General features: G+C 46.6%; 1 protein-coding gene across 1 annotated transcript in view; it reads left to right on the top strand.

Moving 5' to 3' along the window:
• Positions 1-16,935, top strand: part of gna13b (guanine nucleotide binding protein (G protein), alpha 13b) — a 35,109-nt gene extending 18,174 nt beyond the window's left edge. The window contains exons 3-5 of the mRNA XM_084437713.1: positions 11,912-11,962; positions 14,887-15,087; positions 16,461-16,935. Coding sequence (XP_084293839.1) covers positions 11,912-11,962; positions 14,887-15,087; positions 16,461-16,832 — 624 coding nt within the window. The 3' untranslated portion in view covers positions 16,833-16,935. The remainder of the gene's footprint in view (positions 1-11,911; positions 11,963-14,886; positions 15,088-16,460) is intronic.
• The last annotated feature ends 2,541 nt before the right edge of the window (positions 16,936-19,476 follow it).

Genomic DNA, 19,476 nt, shown 5'->3' with positions numbered 1-19,476 from the left:
ACCACCATACCCAGCTAAACTAGTATATAAACACCACCATACCCAGCTAAACTAGTATATAAAAACCACCATACCCAGCTAAACTAGTATATAAACACCACCATACCCAGCTAAACTAGTATATAAACACCACCATACCCAACTAAACTAGTATCTAAATACCACCATACCCAACTAAACTAGTATCTAAATACCACCATACCCAGCTAAACTAGTATATAAACACCACCATACCCAGCTAAACTAGTATATAAACACTAATATACCCAGCTAAACTAGTATCTAAACACCACCATACCCAGCTAAACTAGTATCTAAACACCACCATACCCAACTAAACTAGTATCTAATCACCAACATACCCAGCTAAACTAGTATATAAACACTAATATACCCAGCTAAACTAGTATATAAACACCACCATACCCAGCTAAACTAGTATATAAACACTAATATACCCAGCTAAACTAGTATATAAACACCACCATACCCAACTAAACTAGTATATAAACACCAACATACCCAGCTAAACTAGTATATAAATACCACCATACCCAACTAAACTAGTATCTAAATACCACCATACCCAGCTAAACTAGTATATAAACACCACCATACCCAGCTAAACTAGTATATAAACACTAATATACCCAGCTAAACTAGTATCTAAACACCACCATACCCAGCTAAACTAGTATATAAACACCAACATACCCAGCTAAACTAGTATCTAAACACCACCATACCCAGCTAAACTAGTATATAAACACCAACATACCCAGCTAAACTAGTATCTAAATACCACCATACCCAGCTAAACTAGTATCTAAATACCACCATACCCAGCTAAACTAGTATATAAACACTAATATACCCAGCTAAACTAGTATCTAAACACCACCATACCCAACTAAAGCCTAGGTGGTTCCTAGATATCTCACCAGTCCATTGGCCTCACTGGTCATCACACCAGTACACTGGCTTCACTACATCACAGTAGTGTTGTCATGATACCAATATTTGAATATTTGATACTATACCAGCCAACGTATCACGATACCAAGTAGTATCACAATACCGCAGCATTTAAATTTGAATTTTATTTTTATGAACATACAATGTATTTACAGTACATTACAGTACACAGATTAGTTTTTTATTCCTTTGTTACCTTGGAGGTCCCCCGGGGGAGGGGCTTATGTTTCTGTTAGTCAGCAGAATTACTCAAAAACTACCAGAACACTTTTTAGGAAACTTCGTATGGTAAGAACCCTTTAGATTTTAGACCGGATCCATATCACAGGGTGGATCCAATAATTATTTTTCACTTTTGAACATTGCGCGATCGGGTCTTTGGCGGATCCACTATTTATTTTTCACTTTAGTTAAAATCGAGATCAACATCAAGAGACATCCTCTAAACTAGAAAAGCCCACTCACTTACGCATTCAACAACTGAAGCCTGCATGCTAACGACATGCATTGTGGGCTGAGGTCTGCTCTCTCCAAGTGCCTTTCTAGTTATCAATGATATTATTAATACCAATATTGAGAACAGTTGAAACTAGAAGTATGGTCGTGATAAAGGCGACAGCAGCACACAGACAGCTGGCGCCAGGGTTCGATCCCTGCTTTCCGGGGGGGGGGGGGGGTGTAGTACACTGTGTACTTGTGTTTCAGAGTTGGTGGGCTCACAGCCCGAGTCACAGTCTGGGCTTCATTAAGCTTTGCAGCCTCTTCTGTACGTGACGCGTGTGTGTGTCCTTTTGTCCATCCGTGTGCGTGTCCGTGTATTTCGTAGCATAAGATTTAGATCAATACCGTTGAACACCGGCACTACAGGGCAGTAGAGATTGCTCTCAATCTCTGCACCGCTTTCTTCAACACCTGGGTGTGATTTGTCCTTTCTGATTGTCAGTGACTGACTATGCCGCTGGAGACAAAGCTGACTGCCTGGTTTTGTTGGGGTCAAGACATCCAGTGATTATGGGTCATATGATCGCTCATCTCAGAGTGACTGGAGCAGCCAGAGAAACGGGAGGACCTGCACGCCATACTCCCACTTCCACAAACACTCTCACTTCCATACACAGCGCTGTGGCAGGCTCGCCCGGAGAGTTCACCGCCAAACCGGGGTTTAAAGAGAGAGTTCACCATCAACCGGGGTTCAAAATGGCACAGTCACACTTGTTTCATTTCATAATGTTAGGATAAAATGCTTTAAATTCTGTGCGGAGGCCTTTTTAAAATCACCATCAGTGTAGCGGTGACCGCTCAGATGGTCAATCTCCCACCTGTAGGCGGACTCATCCCCATCAGAGGTGAGCCCAATGAGGGTGGTGATTTCAGGAGCTTGACTGGCGGTGAAGCTGTTCGTACACGGGGAGAAGAGTAGAGGGGAAAGGACACAGCCTTGGGGGGAACCAGTGCTGATGGTCCAGGAATATGTCACAGTATTTCTATACTGGCCCCTGCAAATGAATGAGAGCGCTTGTATGATTGCAATAAGAGTGAGAGTCTGGGTTGGCGTGTTTCTCATTGTGATCCGCTCTTTAGTGCAGAATCGGTTGTTCTCTCGTTGCGTTTTCTGTTGCAGTAAAACTGTCTCCAGACCAGATGGAAATGGCAGGATATATCGCAAGCAAACACGCACGCACACACACACACACACACACACACACACACACACACACACACACACACACACTCTTGAGAGTGAGCGGGTCTGGACATGAGGGAACATGACAGTGAGCAGCCCAGCCAGCACCGACCCTCACAGATCTGCAGCAGTGATAGAACAGAGCCGAGCACGTCTCTAATCCCCCCGCCTCTCTGACTGGCTGGCTTACTCCTCCTCCTCTTTTCTCTCTCTTTCGCTCTTCCGCACCTCCCTTCTCTTATTCCCTCCTCCCACTTTCCTATCTTTACCCTCTGTCTCTCCTCCTCTTTCTGGCCTCCTTGCCTTCCCCACCTCGTCTGTAAATCATGCTCTTCTTTATGTCCTCCAGTTCAACACCCAGATCTGACCCATACCCACCACCATGTTTTTAGTTCAACACCCCATCATCCACCATACCAACCGTGTTTTTAGTTCAACACCCCATCATCCACCATACCAACCATGTTTTTAGTTCAACACCCCATCATCCACCATACCAAGTAGGGCTGTAGGATTGTATCGATACAACGATGCATCGCGGTACGTAGTCTCGCGATACTGTATCGATCTTTCAGCCCGGAGTATCGATACAGCCGGGCGCTGTAAAATTTCAATTTTTATTTTATTTTTTTTTTATTTTTTGATTTACATTTTTAAATCCAGTTTAAAAAGCATATTCTACAATATTAAGTTAAAAAAGCATACATATAAATAATTTTGAAAAACCATAAATACTACAATGTTGACAGTTTAAAAAGCATGGATATCAAATGTAAAATATTTATTAGCTAGCTCTCTGTCCAGTCATTGAGTTTGAGTTATCTATATAGTGCATTTGAGCCATTCAGTTTTCAGTCTTGAACACTTAAAATCTTTCAGTAAATGATGTGTGTATCGCAATACGTATCGTATCGTATCGTATTGTATCGTGACCTCTGTATTGTGATACGTATCGAATCGTGACCTGTGTATCGTGATGCGTATCGTATCGCGAAAACCAAGATGATATACAGCCCTAATACCAAGCGTGTTTTTAGTTCAACACCCCATCATCCACCATACCAACCATGTTTTTAGTTCAACACCCCATCATCCACCATACCAACCATGTTTTTAGTTCAACACCCCATCATCCACCATACCAAGCATGTTTTTAGTTCAACACCCCATCATCCACCATACCAAGCATGTTTTCAGTTCATCCACCATACCAACCATGTTTTCAGTGTATTCAGTGAAACATGAATGCATGCAAAGCTGGTTATTGGTTTGCTTTTGTGTTTCTTAGCGGTCCCCCATATTGACTCCGTCAGTGAGATGGGGGAGAGGAGGGAGAGAGAGGGAGGGAGAGCAGGAGAGGAAACCATATGTAGAACACTTTAGTGAGCAGTAATCTGGGAACCACGTGTGCTGAGTGCCAAACATGTCAGACTTCCTGCTTTCACAACCTCTCAGCAGCAGCGCAGACCCCCCCCCCCCCCCCCCCCACGCCTTCCCCATGCTGCCCATGTATGGACCTGCTGGGTAGGGCACACACACGCGCGCGCATAGGCAAAAACACACACACACACACACAGGGCAGCCGATCCAGCTTTCTTGGAAGTCTTGTTGTCGCTGTTTACATTTTTATACACAGTTGGTCGCCCGACAGGATATTTTCTTGGTGATTGTGCCTGCCTACTTTAGGGGTCTCGCGCACGCACACACACACAGTTCTGTAAACATAAACTGCCTGCAGTGCAGCAGAGCAAAGCTAGTTCCTGATTCTTTGAGTAAATGCCCACCCCCCCTTTCCTAGGTGTTGCTTAATCCTAATCCACTGCAGTAATACAGCCCCCCCACCCCCAGATACAGTGAATACTGGATAGTGATACACTGAAGGGTCAGAGGAGTGTGTAGTGTTGTGTGAAGGGTGTTTATGAGGAGTGTGTAGTGTTGTGTGAAGGGTGTTTATGAGGAGTGTGTAGTGTTGTGTGAAGGGTGTATATGAGGAGTGTGTAGTGTTGTGTGAAGGGTGTTTATGAGGAGTGTGTAGTGTTGTGTGAAGGGTGTTTATGAGGAGTGTGTAGTGTTGTGTGAAGGGTGTATATGAGGAGTGTATAGTGTTGGGTGAAGGGTGTATATAAGGAGTGTGTAGTGTTGTGTGAAGGGTGTATATAAGGAGTGTGTAGTGTTGTGTGAAGGGTGTATATAAGGAGTGTGTAGTGTTGTGTGAAGGGTGTATATGAGGAGTGTGTAGTGTTGGGTGAAGGGTGTATATAAGGAGTGTGTAGTGTTGTGTGAAGGGTGTAGGAGTGTGTAGTGTTGGGTGAAGGGTGTATATAAGGAGTGTGTAGTGTTGTGTGAAGGGTGTAGGAGTGTGTAGTGTTGTGTGAAGGGTGTATGAGAAGTGTGTAGTGTTGTGTGAAGGGTGTATATGAGGAGTGTGTAGTGTTGTGTTCCAGGGGGTTAAGGCTCTCCGCATTTGGCATACTGTTCGTCAGAGTGTGAGGGCCAAGCAGGGTTTCCGTTAGAGAAAATTGGTACCGGTCAATGTGTCCGGGAAGATTAGACTTTTCCGGACAAACTGGAGAAATTCCGGTCATTATAATATAATATGCCTATTATAGGTGTTTGTCGCGGTGATTGGCCGTTGTGTAGCTTATATATGCCATTTATTGTCTTATTTCGCATCCATATGATTAAATGTGTGATAGGCTGTCATGATTCCATGCGCTAGGCCTATATGTAGGCTAATTGCACAGCCACAAAAATAGTCACCTTTGAATTGCGACTGTAGGCTAGAACATGAATGTTTATTTCAATTGCATGAATCGGATTTGAGGATGTAGGCTAATTGGTTTGGGATTCGCGACAGTAGCCTAATATGTGTTTACCAATTTCTCTTTCCAGTTTTACCCTTTTTATCAATAAAACAGCGTCATTATAACCACGGACATCGCAGTAGGCTATGAGGATGAGGAGGACATAACTGTTGAGAAACAACTGATAGGCGGGCTGGGCTAAATAAAGAAATGCCACAATGCATGTCTAGATATATAACATTTTTATTTAAAAGTGCAAGAGGTTAGGCAACATGTAGGCTTCTCGTAACATTTTATTTTAAGGCCTACGGCTGCGCTGATTGGAATTCATAGGCTAAGCCTAGGCCTATAGTAGGGCTGGGAGTCCGAACTTCGGGATTCGAATATAATTCGAATATTGACAGAAATACTGGTATTCGAACGAATATTAGGCAGCCCTTAATATTCGAACCTGTTATAGGCATAATTTTTTGTAAATGTGTTGGCTAGCAAACGTTGCTTTTGATTCAGATTCAGAGGGTTTTTCACGCCTGGTGAAGTTGCAATCGCGAGCTCATTAGCAAGGCTATTGGACACCTGGGCTCCTGTAGGAGGTGACGTTAGTTAGCACGTGTTCCAGGCAACCCGTAACTCGTGTTTTTCCGACCTCCTACACGTGAAAATGCTCTGGAATGGCATTCAAACCCGTAACTTCCCACCCGTGAACTCGTACAGATCGATGTAGGCTACTGCCATTCCAGAGCATTTTCACGTGTAGGACGTCGGAAAAACACGAGTTACGGGTTGCCTGGAACGCACCATAAACCCAAGCATGTAGTCATGCCTAAACACTGACTAAACTCTTAGTTGCTACTAGTTAGTCGCATATTAGTTTGGTGTCTAATTTCGGTTGCACCACGGCAATTTAGGCGTTGTCTTAACTAGTAACTACTAACTAGTTACTAAAAAATAGTCGTTGTATGACTGTGACGGCAGGATCCAAATAGCCAATCGGTAAGCAAGTAAAAATGTAAACAAGGAGGTTGATCGCCCTTACCCAGCCCTTACCAAGGAGCTTGGGCCGTGTCCGAATGTCCATATTACATACTATATAGTACATACTGCAACTCGCCTACTACATGCGATTTAGTACATACCTGTACTACTCCACGAAAACATGTTTAGTATGCGAGATAAATGAAGCATGCTTCACGAGTCATCCAGTGAAAGCGACGGGCTCCGGCTCACAACAATATTGAGCTAGCCAGGCATTTGAGTTGGTCATCCAACACGCTCGATCCTCACCTTTCTGTATAATCCCAACTGTGAAATGGATGTGATAATAGTCCACAAAATATTCTTCCTTTGCCTCGTTTAGCACCAGCTGCAACTCTCCTCCAAATGCATTATCTCCGTTAGCAAGGCTAACGTTGCACTCGGTAGCTTGTGCTTATTATTATTATTATTATTATTGGGGTTGGTGCTTGTGCAGTGGAGGGGTTCTTTTGGGGGAGTTGGAGCCGTTGGATTGTTATGCTTAAATGATCCTAGCCAGCTAGTTTGATAACCTTCTTTGATTCAGACATAGCGTAGGCTGCCTGGTACCGTCCACTGACCAGTTGCTGGTTAACTATGAGAGGCAGGATCCCAGCCGACCGTTGCTTCCCCCCAACCCGCAACGGAGGGTTATCAGCTGGGCTGGGACTCCCCTCGCAGTTAATCTTGATATAACTAAGACATCTGATAAAAAAATCATTCTGAAAACATCATTGCTTATCGATATTGCCTATGATACAATGCCCACTAGTGGACAGAATGTGCACAACTTTATTTTAAAACCTAGGTAGGTCTTTCTGTAAGAATTTAATGGTAAAAAATATTATTAATAATAATTCGAATATATTCGAATATTATTATTAATAAATAAACGAACTTCGAATATGATTTTTGGGCAAAAGTCCCAGCCCTAGCCTATAGTCTAATTTCAGCCTTTTATCAGATAGGCTAAAATATAACAAAACTCTGAAAATAAATATAGCCTACTTAAATAAAGTGTAAGAACTTACAACGTGCATAGGCTAATTTCCATTCGATATTAATAGGCCTTTCCATTTTCGCCTCAAGCTCCGTACCTCGATCAGGCTATGGTCTCGCTTGCTATGGTGGCCCGCTAGCCTATAGGCAGGTTTATCTTACGGCTGTTTTTTCATCGCATAGGCCTACTAGCCAATAGCCTACACATTAACGGAACAAAATGAATTGGCCTATTCATTTTTTTTTTATATTCAAAAGGAATCATAATATATGGAAATTTAATTTTAGCCTATTGTAGGCCTAATACAATTAGGGGGAATTATTTTGTCTGGACATTATGACCGTTGAGATTTTAATATATCGGACTTCAACGGATTTTTACGGACAAAAAACGGTAATTACCGGCTAACGGAAACCCTGGGGCCAGGGGTTACGAGAGGTCAGACACTGTGTGTGTGCGTGTGTGCGGGTGTGCGTGCGTGCGTGCGTGCGTGCGTCCACCGGGGGCCTGATGTCTGGTCACATTAAGCAGGAGAAGATTGAGTAATACCACACACTGTTGTTTTTCTCCCATCTCTCTATCCTGTTCTATCCCTCTCTGTCCCTCCATCTCTCTATCCTGTTCTATCCCTCTCTCTCCCTCCATCTCTCTATCCTGTTCTATCCCTCTCTGTCCCTCCATCTCTCTATCCTGTTCTATCCCTCTCTCTCCCTCCATCTCTTTATCCTGTTCTATCCCTCTGTCCCTCCATCTCTCTATCCCTCTCTGTCCCTCCATCTCTCTATCCCTCTCTGTCCCTCCATCTCTCTATTCTGTTCTATCCCTCTCTCTCCCTCCGTCTCTCCCACCTCTAAAAGTGACTGCAGTGTTTCAGACTCCCTAGTTTCAGATGCTCTAACAATGACTTGAGTGTTTGTGACTTAAGCATAATATTAATATTTTTTATTATTATTATTTTAACATCTTTGTACAGTGTGCCTTTCAAGCATAGATTAAACAAGGCACCTTATGACAATCTTTAATCTACAATATGCAATAGCCTATATAATGATAATAATAATATGCAATGGTACAATAAGGATAAGACATACTGTAGCTACAACATAAAGTACAATATAATAAGGAACACAAAATGGATAATGGTAACATCATTGCACAACAAAAAGAAAATCAAACATGAAGAAATAAACATATCTACTAATACTATTTGCATTACACCTTATCAAAAAACGTATCTACTATTATTTACATTACACTTTATCAAAAACCTAACTATTAATATTATTTACAGTACATCACACCTTATCAAAAACCTTACTAATATTATTTACATTACACCTTATCAAACGTGTGCGTGTTGAGAGGTTTAAAGTGACCTTTTGCCCTGGCCTGTGTATTGGATGCTGGTATTACCAGAGGGAGGAGTGTTGAACTGTGATTGGTGTGTGGGCTCCTCCCATGCGCTGTGATTGGTGTTTGGGCTTTCGTGCTCTGCAACACTGACCTGTCATAGTGGAGCCTCCTGGAACTAAACCTAGGAGTCTGTCGTCTGATTGGACAACATCTCACACGCGTACACACACACACACGGCACTCACACGATTTGATTTCAAGTCAAGGTTTACATACATAGATGATTTTTCATCATTTGACTCACTTGTGTACACACACGCACGCACACACACGCATATATTTGCATATAATCACACATACCACTTGAACTATATGAGATCCACAATGGGGAAGAAAGTGTATAATAAGTCTGTGTCTCTGTGTGCGTGTGCGTGTGTGTACGTGCGGCGTAATGGTTGACGCTGCGTTGGATCATAAGCATGCGTCACCCTCTGCTAGACCGGTCCATCCGGCTCCCTGGCATTCTGGAGATACCAGCCATAAAAAACAATCATCCCCGTGGAGAGACGCTAGCCACAGAAACCTCGTGACCTCCTCCTGACCCCGCTGTGACGCTTGGCGCACGACCTGAGACCAGCCTGGTGGTGGGCGGAGTCATGTAGCCGCGTGGTCAGCGCTAGCGCAGCTGCAGGGCTGTGTGGGTGGCTGTTTTCCGGTGGCGTGCGTACATGCGTTTGCGTTTGACCTGCGTCACGGCGGCAGCGGCGACCGCAGCGCGAGGGCAGGAGAAGTGAAAGCAGGGGAACGCTGCTTCAGACTTCCCTGGGAATCCGCTCGCTGGGAATCCACCAGCAGCAGTCCTTCTCTGAGTATAACGTTTTTTGTGCGTCTGATTTAGGCGTCTCTCTTTAACTAGCGCCCACACACACCAAACCCACACACACACACACACCAGGAGCTGGTGGTTTGGCAGAGCATGGCAGAGTGTGTGTGAACGGACTGCTAGGCTTCATCTCTGGTTTTCTGGGAAGGAGGAAGTGCCCGCCCTCTCAGGTGGCTCCGCTCAGTCACCACTTCCTCTTTTCTGCTCTCACTCAGCCTTGCGCTGTCCCAGCTGGGCTTGCTTCCCCGTGCGCGTGTGTGTGTGCATGCATGCGCGTGTGCTTGCACTCTCCTATCCATTAGTATCCGACACTGGCAACTTGGATTGTTTTGGAGTGATTTGGAGATTATTCAGTCTTCTAACAAGCAGACTCTGCTGTGGATCAAACTTCTTCTGTTCTCCCACATGTAGACCTCAACAGAGCAGGTCGACTTCTGTTCTCCTGTAGAACACAGCAGGTAGACTCTCCTGTTCTCCTGTAGAACACAGCAGGTAGACTCTCCTGTTCTCCTGTAGAACATAGCAGGTAGACTCTCCTGTTCTCCTGTAGGACACAGCAGGTAGACTCTCCTGTTCTCCTGTAGAACACAGCAGGTAGACTCTCCTGTTCTCCTGTAGAACAGAGCAGGTTGACTCTTATGTTCTCTGTAGAACAGAGCAGTAGACTCCCATAGTATGCAATGGTTGAGGGTGAGATGTTCATGTGACACGCACACTGAATCACATGCTAAACATCTAATATCCATGCTAGAGACAGTTTTTCGGGTGCCAATCACAAGCAAAGCATGCTACGTGACTATCCCAGTAGGACAGCCGCTTAACACGTATAACGTTACTTCCACACGCACAACGCAACCAAATCCATCAACACCTGTCACAACTATCCTGCTTAAAAAGATAATGGAGGACGAAGGCTCAGGTCAGTGGACACCTGCCGAGGTAACCTGTCTTTTGAGCCTTTGTGGCGAAGAGTCAGTGCAAGCCAATTACTGGTTTGTACCGAAACAAAGCCGTTAATGAGGAAATTTCAGCCGCGATGGCAGAGCAAGGTTTTAAACACTCGTAGCTGCAGTGTCATCAAATCAAGTCCCTAAGTCCCTATAGTAGGCCAATTACCACAACAGCAAGAGTGGAAATAGTCGTATTGCATGCCCCTTCTACGGTTGCTAGGTAACCAAGGTAACCAAACCCTCATGTTCGCATGCGGGTTTTTTCAAGTGTTAAGCAAGTATGTACGTGTAAGTACAGGTATCTGATATGGGGCACTTTTAAAATGTAAGCAGGCGGTCAAAATCTGGGCATGCAGTGTAAATGCGGCCTAAGACACACACACACTCAAATCCTAACACACTCACATACTCTAACCATAACACACACTCACATACTCTGACCCTAACACACACTCGGACACTCTAACCCTAACTGTGACACTCTAACTCTAACCCTAACACACTCTCACACACTCAAATTCCCTCTTTTGTTGACTTGTTCCATCTTATGCTATGTTTGCTGATTCCTCGGCAGCTTGTTTCGATTACTCAGATGTTTCAGTTATAGATGTGACTCCCATGGAGGTGTGTGTGCATGCGTGCATGCGTGTGCATACCAGAGTGTGTGTGTGCGTGTGTATGGTGCATGTGTGCGTGTGCCTACCCGTGTGTGTTTGCGTTTGTGTGTGTGTGTGTGTATCTGGTGCAGTTGACTGTGTTGTCTCCCTTTGTTTTTACGTTAGCCTTGCTGGGGTTTGTGGAACTCATGTCGTTGTAGCCTCGCTAGCTGGTGTGATTGTTCTGAAAATTGTTGCTGTGAGATTTCCATTTCCTCCTCAGTCAGGCGGTCACAGGAAGTAGTCTGGCCTCGTGGACGTGGTTCCAGCGGAGAGCACTAGCTGTGTGTGTTCTGGGTTAAAGGTCAGGAGGAGGAGGGAGAGACGCACGCCTCTCTTCTCTCTGTCTTCCTGCAGCTAGAGAAGTGGAGCTATGATTTCAGTGTGTGCGTGTGCATGTGCGTGTGTGTGTGTTTAGACTGGGATTCCAACAGAGGGAAATACTCATCAACACCATCACTAAAGAATGACCTTGAGTTGTCCTCTGTCATTGTGTGCGCGTGTGTTTGTACTTGTAACTAATCCATTCTTACGTTTACAATAACAACTGTTTCTCTCTCTCTCTCTCTCTCTCTCTCTCTCTCTCTCTCAGGGGGAGTCGGTGAAGTATTTCTTGGACAATTTGGACAAGCTTGCACAGCCGGTAAGACCTCCCATCCCACTGCCAGACATCTAATCACAAATCTGAGAACCAACACTTTCAGTTGGTCAGTTATGATAGTTCGACTGAGATCCAGTTGGTCAGTTATGATAGTTAGACTGAGGGTCCATTATACTTCGGAGATTAGATTCAGAGATTAAACCACTTGGGAAGTACATCTTCTGATGCTATCTCTCTCCCTCTCTTTTTAGTGCTCTATTTCCTTTGTCCTGTACACTCTCTCTCTCTCTCTCTCTCTCTCTCTCTCTCTCTCAGAGCAGATCAGGGGATGTAGGGATCATTAAGGCCTGTATGCTTCTTCCCATTGTCTTTCTTGCCACTATGTCAGATGAGTTCACACACACACTTAGTGAGTAGCACCATGTCAGCTATGACACACGCAGAGTGGTTAGCACCATGTCAGCTATGACACACGCAGAGTGGTTAGCACCATGTCAGCTATGACACACGCAGAGTGAATAACTCTGTGGGTGTTGCGCAAGACGGCCAGGGCCCGACAGGAAGAGGAAGTGGAGCATGGCTGAGTGGGCGAGGGGGAGACGGCCTCTCCTCCTGCGCTCCACGCCTCACAAACACGTAGAATCACGCGCTGCGGAGGAGCACGGTGGTCTGTCATCCATCCCCCGCCCTGCGCTCTGCCCCGGCCTGCACCCCTGGATAACTCCTCGTCTCATGTGGGAGCCGGCGCGTGGGTGTTGGAGCGGCCGTGTGGGTGTTGGCGTGTTGGCCTTGTAACCCATCCGTTCCGGGATGCCCAGGGCGGGATTAGAACCCCGGGTCTCCCACTTGGGAGGCGCGGACGCTCTGGCAGTTGCGCCAATAGGGACGTCCCTCTTGGAGGGTGTGTCAGCCCTCCTTTGAGGAGTGAGTTTCACCAGCTGCTCCACGTTTCACACGGTTACACTGGTGTGGGCGTTGGCGTGGGTGGTGTCGGTGGTGTCGACCTCGTCCTCAGCTTGCGCCAAGCTGGTTCCGCCTGGTGGATTCTCCAGTGGAAGCTGACTTTTGTGATGTCACTGTGCCAGGAATGTCAGGAATCCAGCTCCGACACTGCCGGAGCCCTCTAGCAAACACAGACACACACAGCAGCAGCCAGCCGGAGCACACACACACACACACACACACACACACACAGCAGCAGCAACTAGCCACACACACACACACGCACGCACACACAGCAACAGCAACTAGCCACACACACAAACACACACAGCAGCTGCTAGCCGGAGCACACACTTTTAGCTACACTTTTAGGAGGAAACTTTTTTTAAACTTTTTTTTCACTTGTCTTCCCAAAGAGTTTGATAAAGATTTACTGATATTCTTCTGCCTCAGTTTGACCAATGCCTTTACCTCGTTATTTTAATGTGAACACCCACACTCCCCCTTCCTCCCCCACCCTCCCTCTAGTTGATGTATTTTGCTATTCAAATAACGCTAGTTAGTTCCACTGCCCCAGTCATGGGAGGTTTGGGTATATGTTTATGTCCATGCGTGTGTTTATCTGCCTGTGTGTGTGTGTGTGTGTGTGTGTGTGTGTGTGTGTGTGTGTGTGTGTGTGTGTGTGTGTGTGTGTGTGTGTGTGTGTGTGTGTGTGTGTGTGTGTGTGTGTGTGTGTGTGTGTGATATACTGTAGGGCATTCACAAGTTAAGAATTTTAGTTTTCAAATTTTACTCCCCAAAAATAGTCGATTAATCACGGGTTTCCGCAAGTATTTTTTTCACCCCATAACAATGATCAATAAACACAATCTTTCAAAGTTTTTTTTACGTTTTTTTTTATTTATTTATTAAAAAAGATGAAACAACGAAGATGACCTACCCACAGCCAGGGCTGTCAGTTGGAAGCGTTAATATCGCATTCATCGATTTTGTCCAGCTGTAAGTGGCACAGTTATCAATCAATCAAAGCTTTATTTGTATAGCGCATTTCATACCCAGAGGCAACACAATGCGCTTTACAGAGAACAAGGGAGGTGGGTATACGACCCACCCCTACATATTCCAGAGGGAAGCAAAAAAACAGTATCACCCGGGGGCCAGATAAGTGAGCTGTAAAAATTCTTCCCTGACCCCTCGTTGCAGCGTCATTGCCTGATTTAACATTATTGAAGCGACAAACTTAATTTGGACCTGAACGACCTGGTAGGCTACGTCGTGTGTCACGCAAAAGCATCATTGCCTTCAAACAAACTCAAGGAGGCAGATAATCAGACTTTGCTTGGCCCGCTAAATGGAAAGTTTACTTTAAAAAAAAAAAAAAAAAAACTCCCAGATGGGACAGTTAATAAGAGCGTGGTTGAAGCAGTCTTAGCCTAACTTATCTCAATGCTAAACATGTTAACAGCCGTCAGCCCCAGTAGCAAAGGCATGAACTATTTTACACAAGAATATATCCATGAGGTTTGGATTTCGGACGGAGCAGGTGAAAACATACGAGTGGATCTAGGTGTTGGCGATGTACAGTATGTGTGTGTATATATATATATATATATATTTATATCAGCAATCCACAGGGTCGACTAGTCATTTGATAGTTTCTAGTCTGTGAAAACCCTAGTGTAATATAAATAATGTAGTGGGAGCTAATAGTTTCTAGGGATGTTTGTGAGCAGATAACTTCTCTACTGTATTTGGTTTCAAATGTTTGCAAAGTCAAAGATTAATTTGAAATAGAAATACTACGTCCCCGACCAGCATGGGATATCTCCCTCATTCACCTGCTCTCTCTCTCTCTGTGTCTCTCTCTCTGTGTCTCTGTCTCTCTCTGTGTCTCTCTCTCTGTCTCTCTCTGTCTCTCTCTCTGTCTCTCTGTCTGTCTCTGTCTCTCTCTCTGTCTCTCTCTGTCTCTCTCTGTGTCTCTCTCTGTGTCTGTCTCTCTCTCTCTGTCTCTGTCTGGCCACCAGGACTACCTGCCTAGTCAGCAGGACATCCTCCTGGCCCGCAAGCCCACCAAGGGCATCCACGAGTACGACTTTGAGATCAAAAACGTGCCTTTCAAGATGGTGGACGTGGGGGGCCAGCGCTCTGAGAGGCGGCGCTGGTTCGAGTGCTTCGACTCAGTGACCTCCATCCTCTTCCTCGTCTCTTCCTCCGAGTACGACCAGGTGAGTCAACGACCCCCCCGCCCCCCCCCCCCCCACGCACACACACGCTCCGAGTACGTCCAGGTTAGTCACCCCCCCCACACACACTCTCACACATACACACTCACGCACACACTCCTCCGAGTACGACCAGGTAAGTCGTTCTCCCACTCCCCCAACACATACACTGCTCCTCTGAGTACGACCAGCTGAGTCCCCCCCCCCCAAACACACACACACTCCTCCCCCGAGTACGACCAGCTGAGTCCCCCCCCCCCCGCACACTCCTCCTCCGAGTATGACCATGTGAGTCACTCCCACACGCACACAATTTTACATCAAGACTACACACCTTTCGGCAAAATGTGCCGTTTTGAATCCAAAATAGTGTTTTGAAATGGTTGGGGGGGGTCTTGGTCTGTGAGAACAGACACGCGGAATGAAATAAGAAGACGTCTTCTGAGTTGTCAAAAGAAAGGCTTCTGTACTTAGAGCCTGTACTCTCGTCTAGCTATGCTAGCTATAGCTGTCTTGCTACAGTAGCTACCACTTGTAGCCAGCTAGCCTAACAACGCTAGCTAGTGGCCCGTTTATCTAGACGGTAAGGTTAACTAGATCCTACAAAGACAGTTTAGCTTGTGTATGGTTTGTTTGGAGCTGTATCAACGTGGAACAAACCTACATTCCCTTTTCAGATAGGTGCTCTACATCCATCTATTTTGTTCCAGGGGCAGCTGTGACTCAGAGGTAGAGGGGTCGTCCAATGATCGTAGGATCGGCGGCTTGAATCCCGCCTCCTCCTGTCCACATGTCAAAGTGTCCTTGGGCAGAGACACTGAACCCCAAAATGCTCCCAATGAGCAGGCTAGCACCTTGCATGGCAGCTGCCGCCATTGATGTGTGAATGTGTGTTTCCCAGGTGTATGAGCTAGGAAATAGCTAGAGAGAGGCTTAAATAATGCATTACACTTCAAACACCAAACCTGTTAGACCTTAGATCTAGTCAACTAAAATCTTAATATTTATTCACTAAAACTAGATTAAAAATAGTGTGCTAGAGGTTTCAGTAAGTGAGAACAGTAGCAGGAGCAAAAGACACACCAGCACCTGAAAAGATGCAGGGAGAGAATAGAAATGCTATTGCTTCCCATTGACTGTCACAAATCCCTATCGCCTATCCTCAAGCTAAAATCCACTGTAAATCCTTTTTTTTTTTTTTTTTTTTTTTTTTTTTTTTTTTAAAGCTGATATTTAAAAAATGTCTTCCCGGGGGTCATGTCCCCGGACCCCCATAGGGGGTTCAAATCTTTGTTTCCTTTTTCACCCCTGATGAGTTTGCATCCCTGTTCACACTGAAACACACCCACACTAACGGAGGCGCCCCCTGTCTCCAGGTGCTGATGGAGGACAGGCAGACCAACCGGCTGAGCGAGTCCCTCAACATCTTCGAGACCATCGTCAACAACCGCGTGTTCAGCAACGTGTCCATCATCCTGTTCCTCAACAAGACGGACCTGCTGGAGGAGAAGGTGAAGAGCGTGCCCATCAAGGACTGGTTCCCCGAGTTCAGCGGGGACCCCCACAGCCTGGCCGACGTGCAGCGCTTCCTGGTCGACCGCTTCCGGAACAAGCGTCGCGAGCAGCAGCAGAAGCCGCTGTACCACCACTTCACCACCGCCATCAACACCGAGAACATTCGCCTGGTGTTCCGTGACGTCAAGGACACCATCCTGCACGACAACCTCAAGCAGCTCATGCTCCAGTGATCAGCAGTGTTGTCCAAGACACAAAAAAAACATCACCTGACCTGACCCAAACCCCCCCCCCATCCCCCCCTCCATCCCTCCCCCAAGTTTCACCTTTCCTTGTTGACCCTCCGTCATGGTCTCGCAGGTCCGTTTGGGTTGTGGAACCGCCCCCGCCCACCGTAGTCCCCCCCGTAACCACTGTAAAATAACTCCTCCCCCTGTCCAGACGCCTCTCGCATCTCCCATCTCGCATCTCCCGGAGGGCCGACCTGTGGATGTGTCCACCCTCTAACTGTCCTCTCTGTGTGACAGACACACTGTAGCCTTCCCCCGAGCTGCTCTGACCACTATTTGACGGGAGGGGGGGGGGGGGGGGGATGTCTTTTTTTAATGGAGTTTAAATAAACACAGGGTGGAGGAAGAGGAGGAAGGTGTGATGATGAAGATGACGGTCACCACGGGCAAGAACTGCGCACGTTCTTTTTCTGCTCCCCCCCCCCCCCCATCCCCCTCTCCGCCCGGTCTCCCGGAGCGACGGTGTGCTCTCTCCTCCGAGTTTCTCTCCTCCGGCGCATGACACCTGTCCACGTGGAACTGAACGCTTGTTCTTGTTGCACCGGGGATGTTTTAAGAGTGGGGGAATCCACAGCACTGTACTAATCCTGTAATGATTCCAGGGTGGAGCGCTGCCCAGAGCTCTCTGTAGCTGATCCTGCCAGGCCCAGTTAGCTTTCTAATCACTTCTGTTGAATTTCTTATGGATTGATTTTCTGTTTGTTTCTTTTAACACATAGATATGAATATATGTGCCTATGCATTTTCTCTTAAGTTATATTTCATAGGTTTACACTTGTGATCTGCGACTGCTGATGGACACTGTTACAGATAACGGAGGGTGAGAGTGAGCTCGCACACACACACACATGCACGCTTGGACCACTCGAAAAACGGAATATATACTGCAATGATAGCTGTTGTGGAGCTAAGAAAAACTGTGTATTTAGTGAATTCTCAGGGCACATTGTGGACCACTTATTTGTGTATTTGAAGCAATGATTTTCATGTGCCTAAGCCCCTACACACACACACCTTTCACTGCCCCCCCCCCCCACACACACACACTGGAAGTGTGAATTGCTTCCAGCTCTAGATTCCTTCTTCCAATGCCTGTGGAGACTCAGTTTTCACATTCTGTTCTCTCTGTCGGAGAAGAGAGATGAAATAGTGTCGTCTTGTATTTATTCTGTCCCTCTCCTTGCTGAGAATGTGGCTTTTCCCTCCGAATCCCAGCCTTTAAAAAAATTAAAAAAAAGAGGAAAAAAAAACAGATTGGGAAGGTGTCGGCCAACTAGCACCCCCACCCTTCCTCCAGAACACCCCTACACCCACCCTCCATCCAGAACACCCCTACACCCCCCCCCCCCCCCCCTCCCTCCAGAACACCCCTAGACGGCACCCCCCCCCCCTCAAGAAGTGCCACTATCATTGTTCGTAAAGGTACCAGTTATGCCACTCTTTCTCTCTCACTCCGTCTCTGTGTCCGTGGTTTAACTAAAGGGATAGAACCAGCTGGCGTAGTGAACCGACGGGCCGACCACGGCGTGCTCCGTTGCCGTTTGTTTATAGATATTTGTACAGTCCCCGGCCGCCTGGCTCTCTGACACCTCTCTGACGTGTATGTATAGTTAACGTATCTCCCTCCCCACCTCACACTCCTGTCCTAACAGCCATGTAACCTCCCCTTACACACGTATTGTACGTATGACTCCTGGCGCGTTTCTGGTTCGGTTGGTTCGTGGTTGTGGACGGTGTATATTTCCAGTAAAGCCAGTCGGGTCCACCATCGCTCTCCGGCTGGCCATGCAGTGTGTTACTTTCATATGGTTAGTCTGGTCTGTCGGTTCGCCATCTCGCCTCACAAAAGATGCCTGTTTGTGAGTGACACACAAACACGCTGTCTGTCCCCTTGTCCAGGCCCCTGATGGCTCCAGGCACCCCCCCCCCTGCGGGCGGCCCAGCAGAGAGGCCTTTGTCTGGGCTGAGACTGTGTGTCATGCCCCCTCTTGGCTGGAGGCCCTGGGCTGCGCTGGGAAAGAAAGGCCACCATCGCATCCTCCCTCCAGTCTGCGGGACTTATGTGACTGGTCCCAGTGTCTCACATGCACACACACACACACACACACATATACACACAACACAGAGTCAGACCAGACTAAGGGCCCTGTGATGGCCTTTGTCAATGCTGAACAAACTGGTTTTTAAAGCCACTAATTTAGAAGCGCGCACACACACACACACACACACACACACAGGGCCAGACTGTGATGTCCCACTGGATCTTCAAAATGCAAGAGACGTCCCAATGTGCCTCCACACCCTGGTCTAAAGCCTGTAGCCTTACGGGCCAGCCAGCACTTCTATTTGAAAAGTCTTCCCTGACCTGATGCTCCTTGCCTGCAGGTTTGACACTAGCCGTGTCTGACCGTCCGCAACTAGTAGTCTAGTGTCCACTGAGTAAAACTGCCCAAACAATCGTATGGACGACTTCGGACCACAGGCGAGGCCTCTGTGCCTTACGTCCCCGGCCTGGTGTGCAGGTGAAAGTGAATGAGTAGAACAGGCCTTCTGTTTCAAAGCTTTGTTGCCTCGGCCAGGGCAGGTT

This window comes from Borostomias antarcticus (genome assembly GCF_949987555.1).
Source record: "Borostomias antarcticus genome assembly, chromosome: 5".
Classification (NCBI taxonomy): domain Eukaryota; kingdom Metazoa; phylum Chordata; class Actinopteri; order Stomiiformes; family Stomiidae; genus Borostomias; species Borostomias antarcticus.
This window is presented reverse-complemented; position numbering and strand designations above follow the sequence as displayed.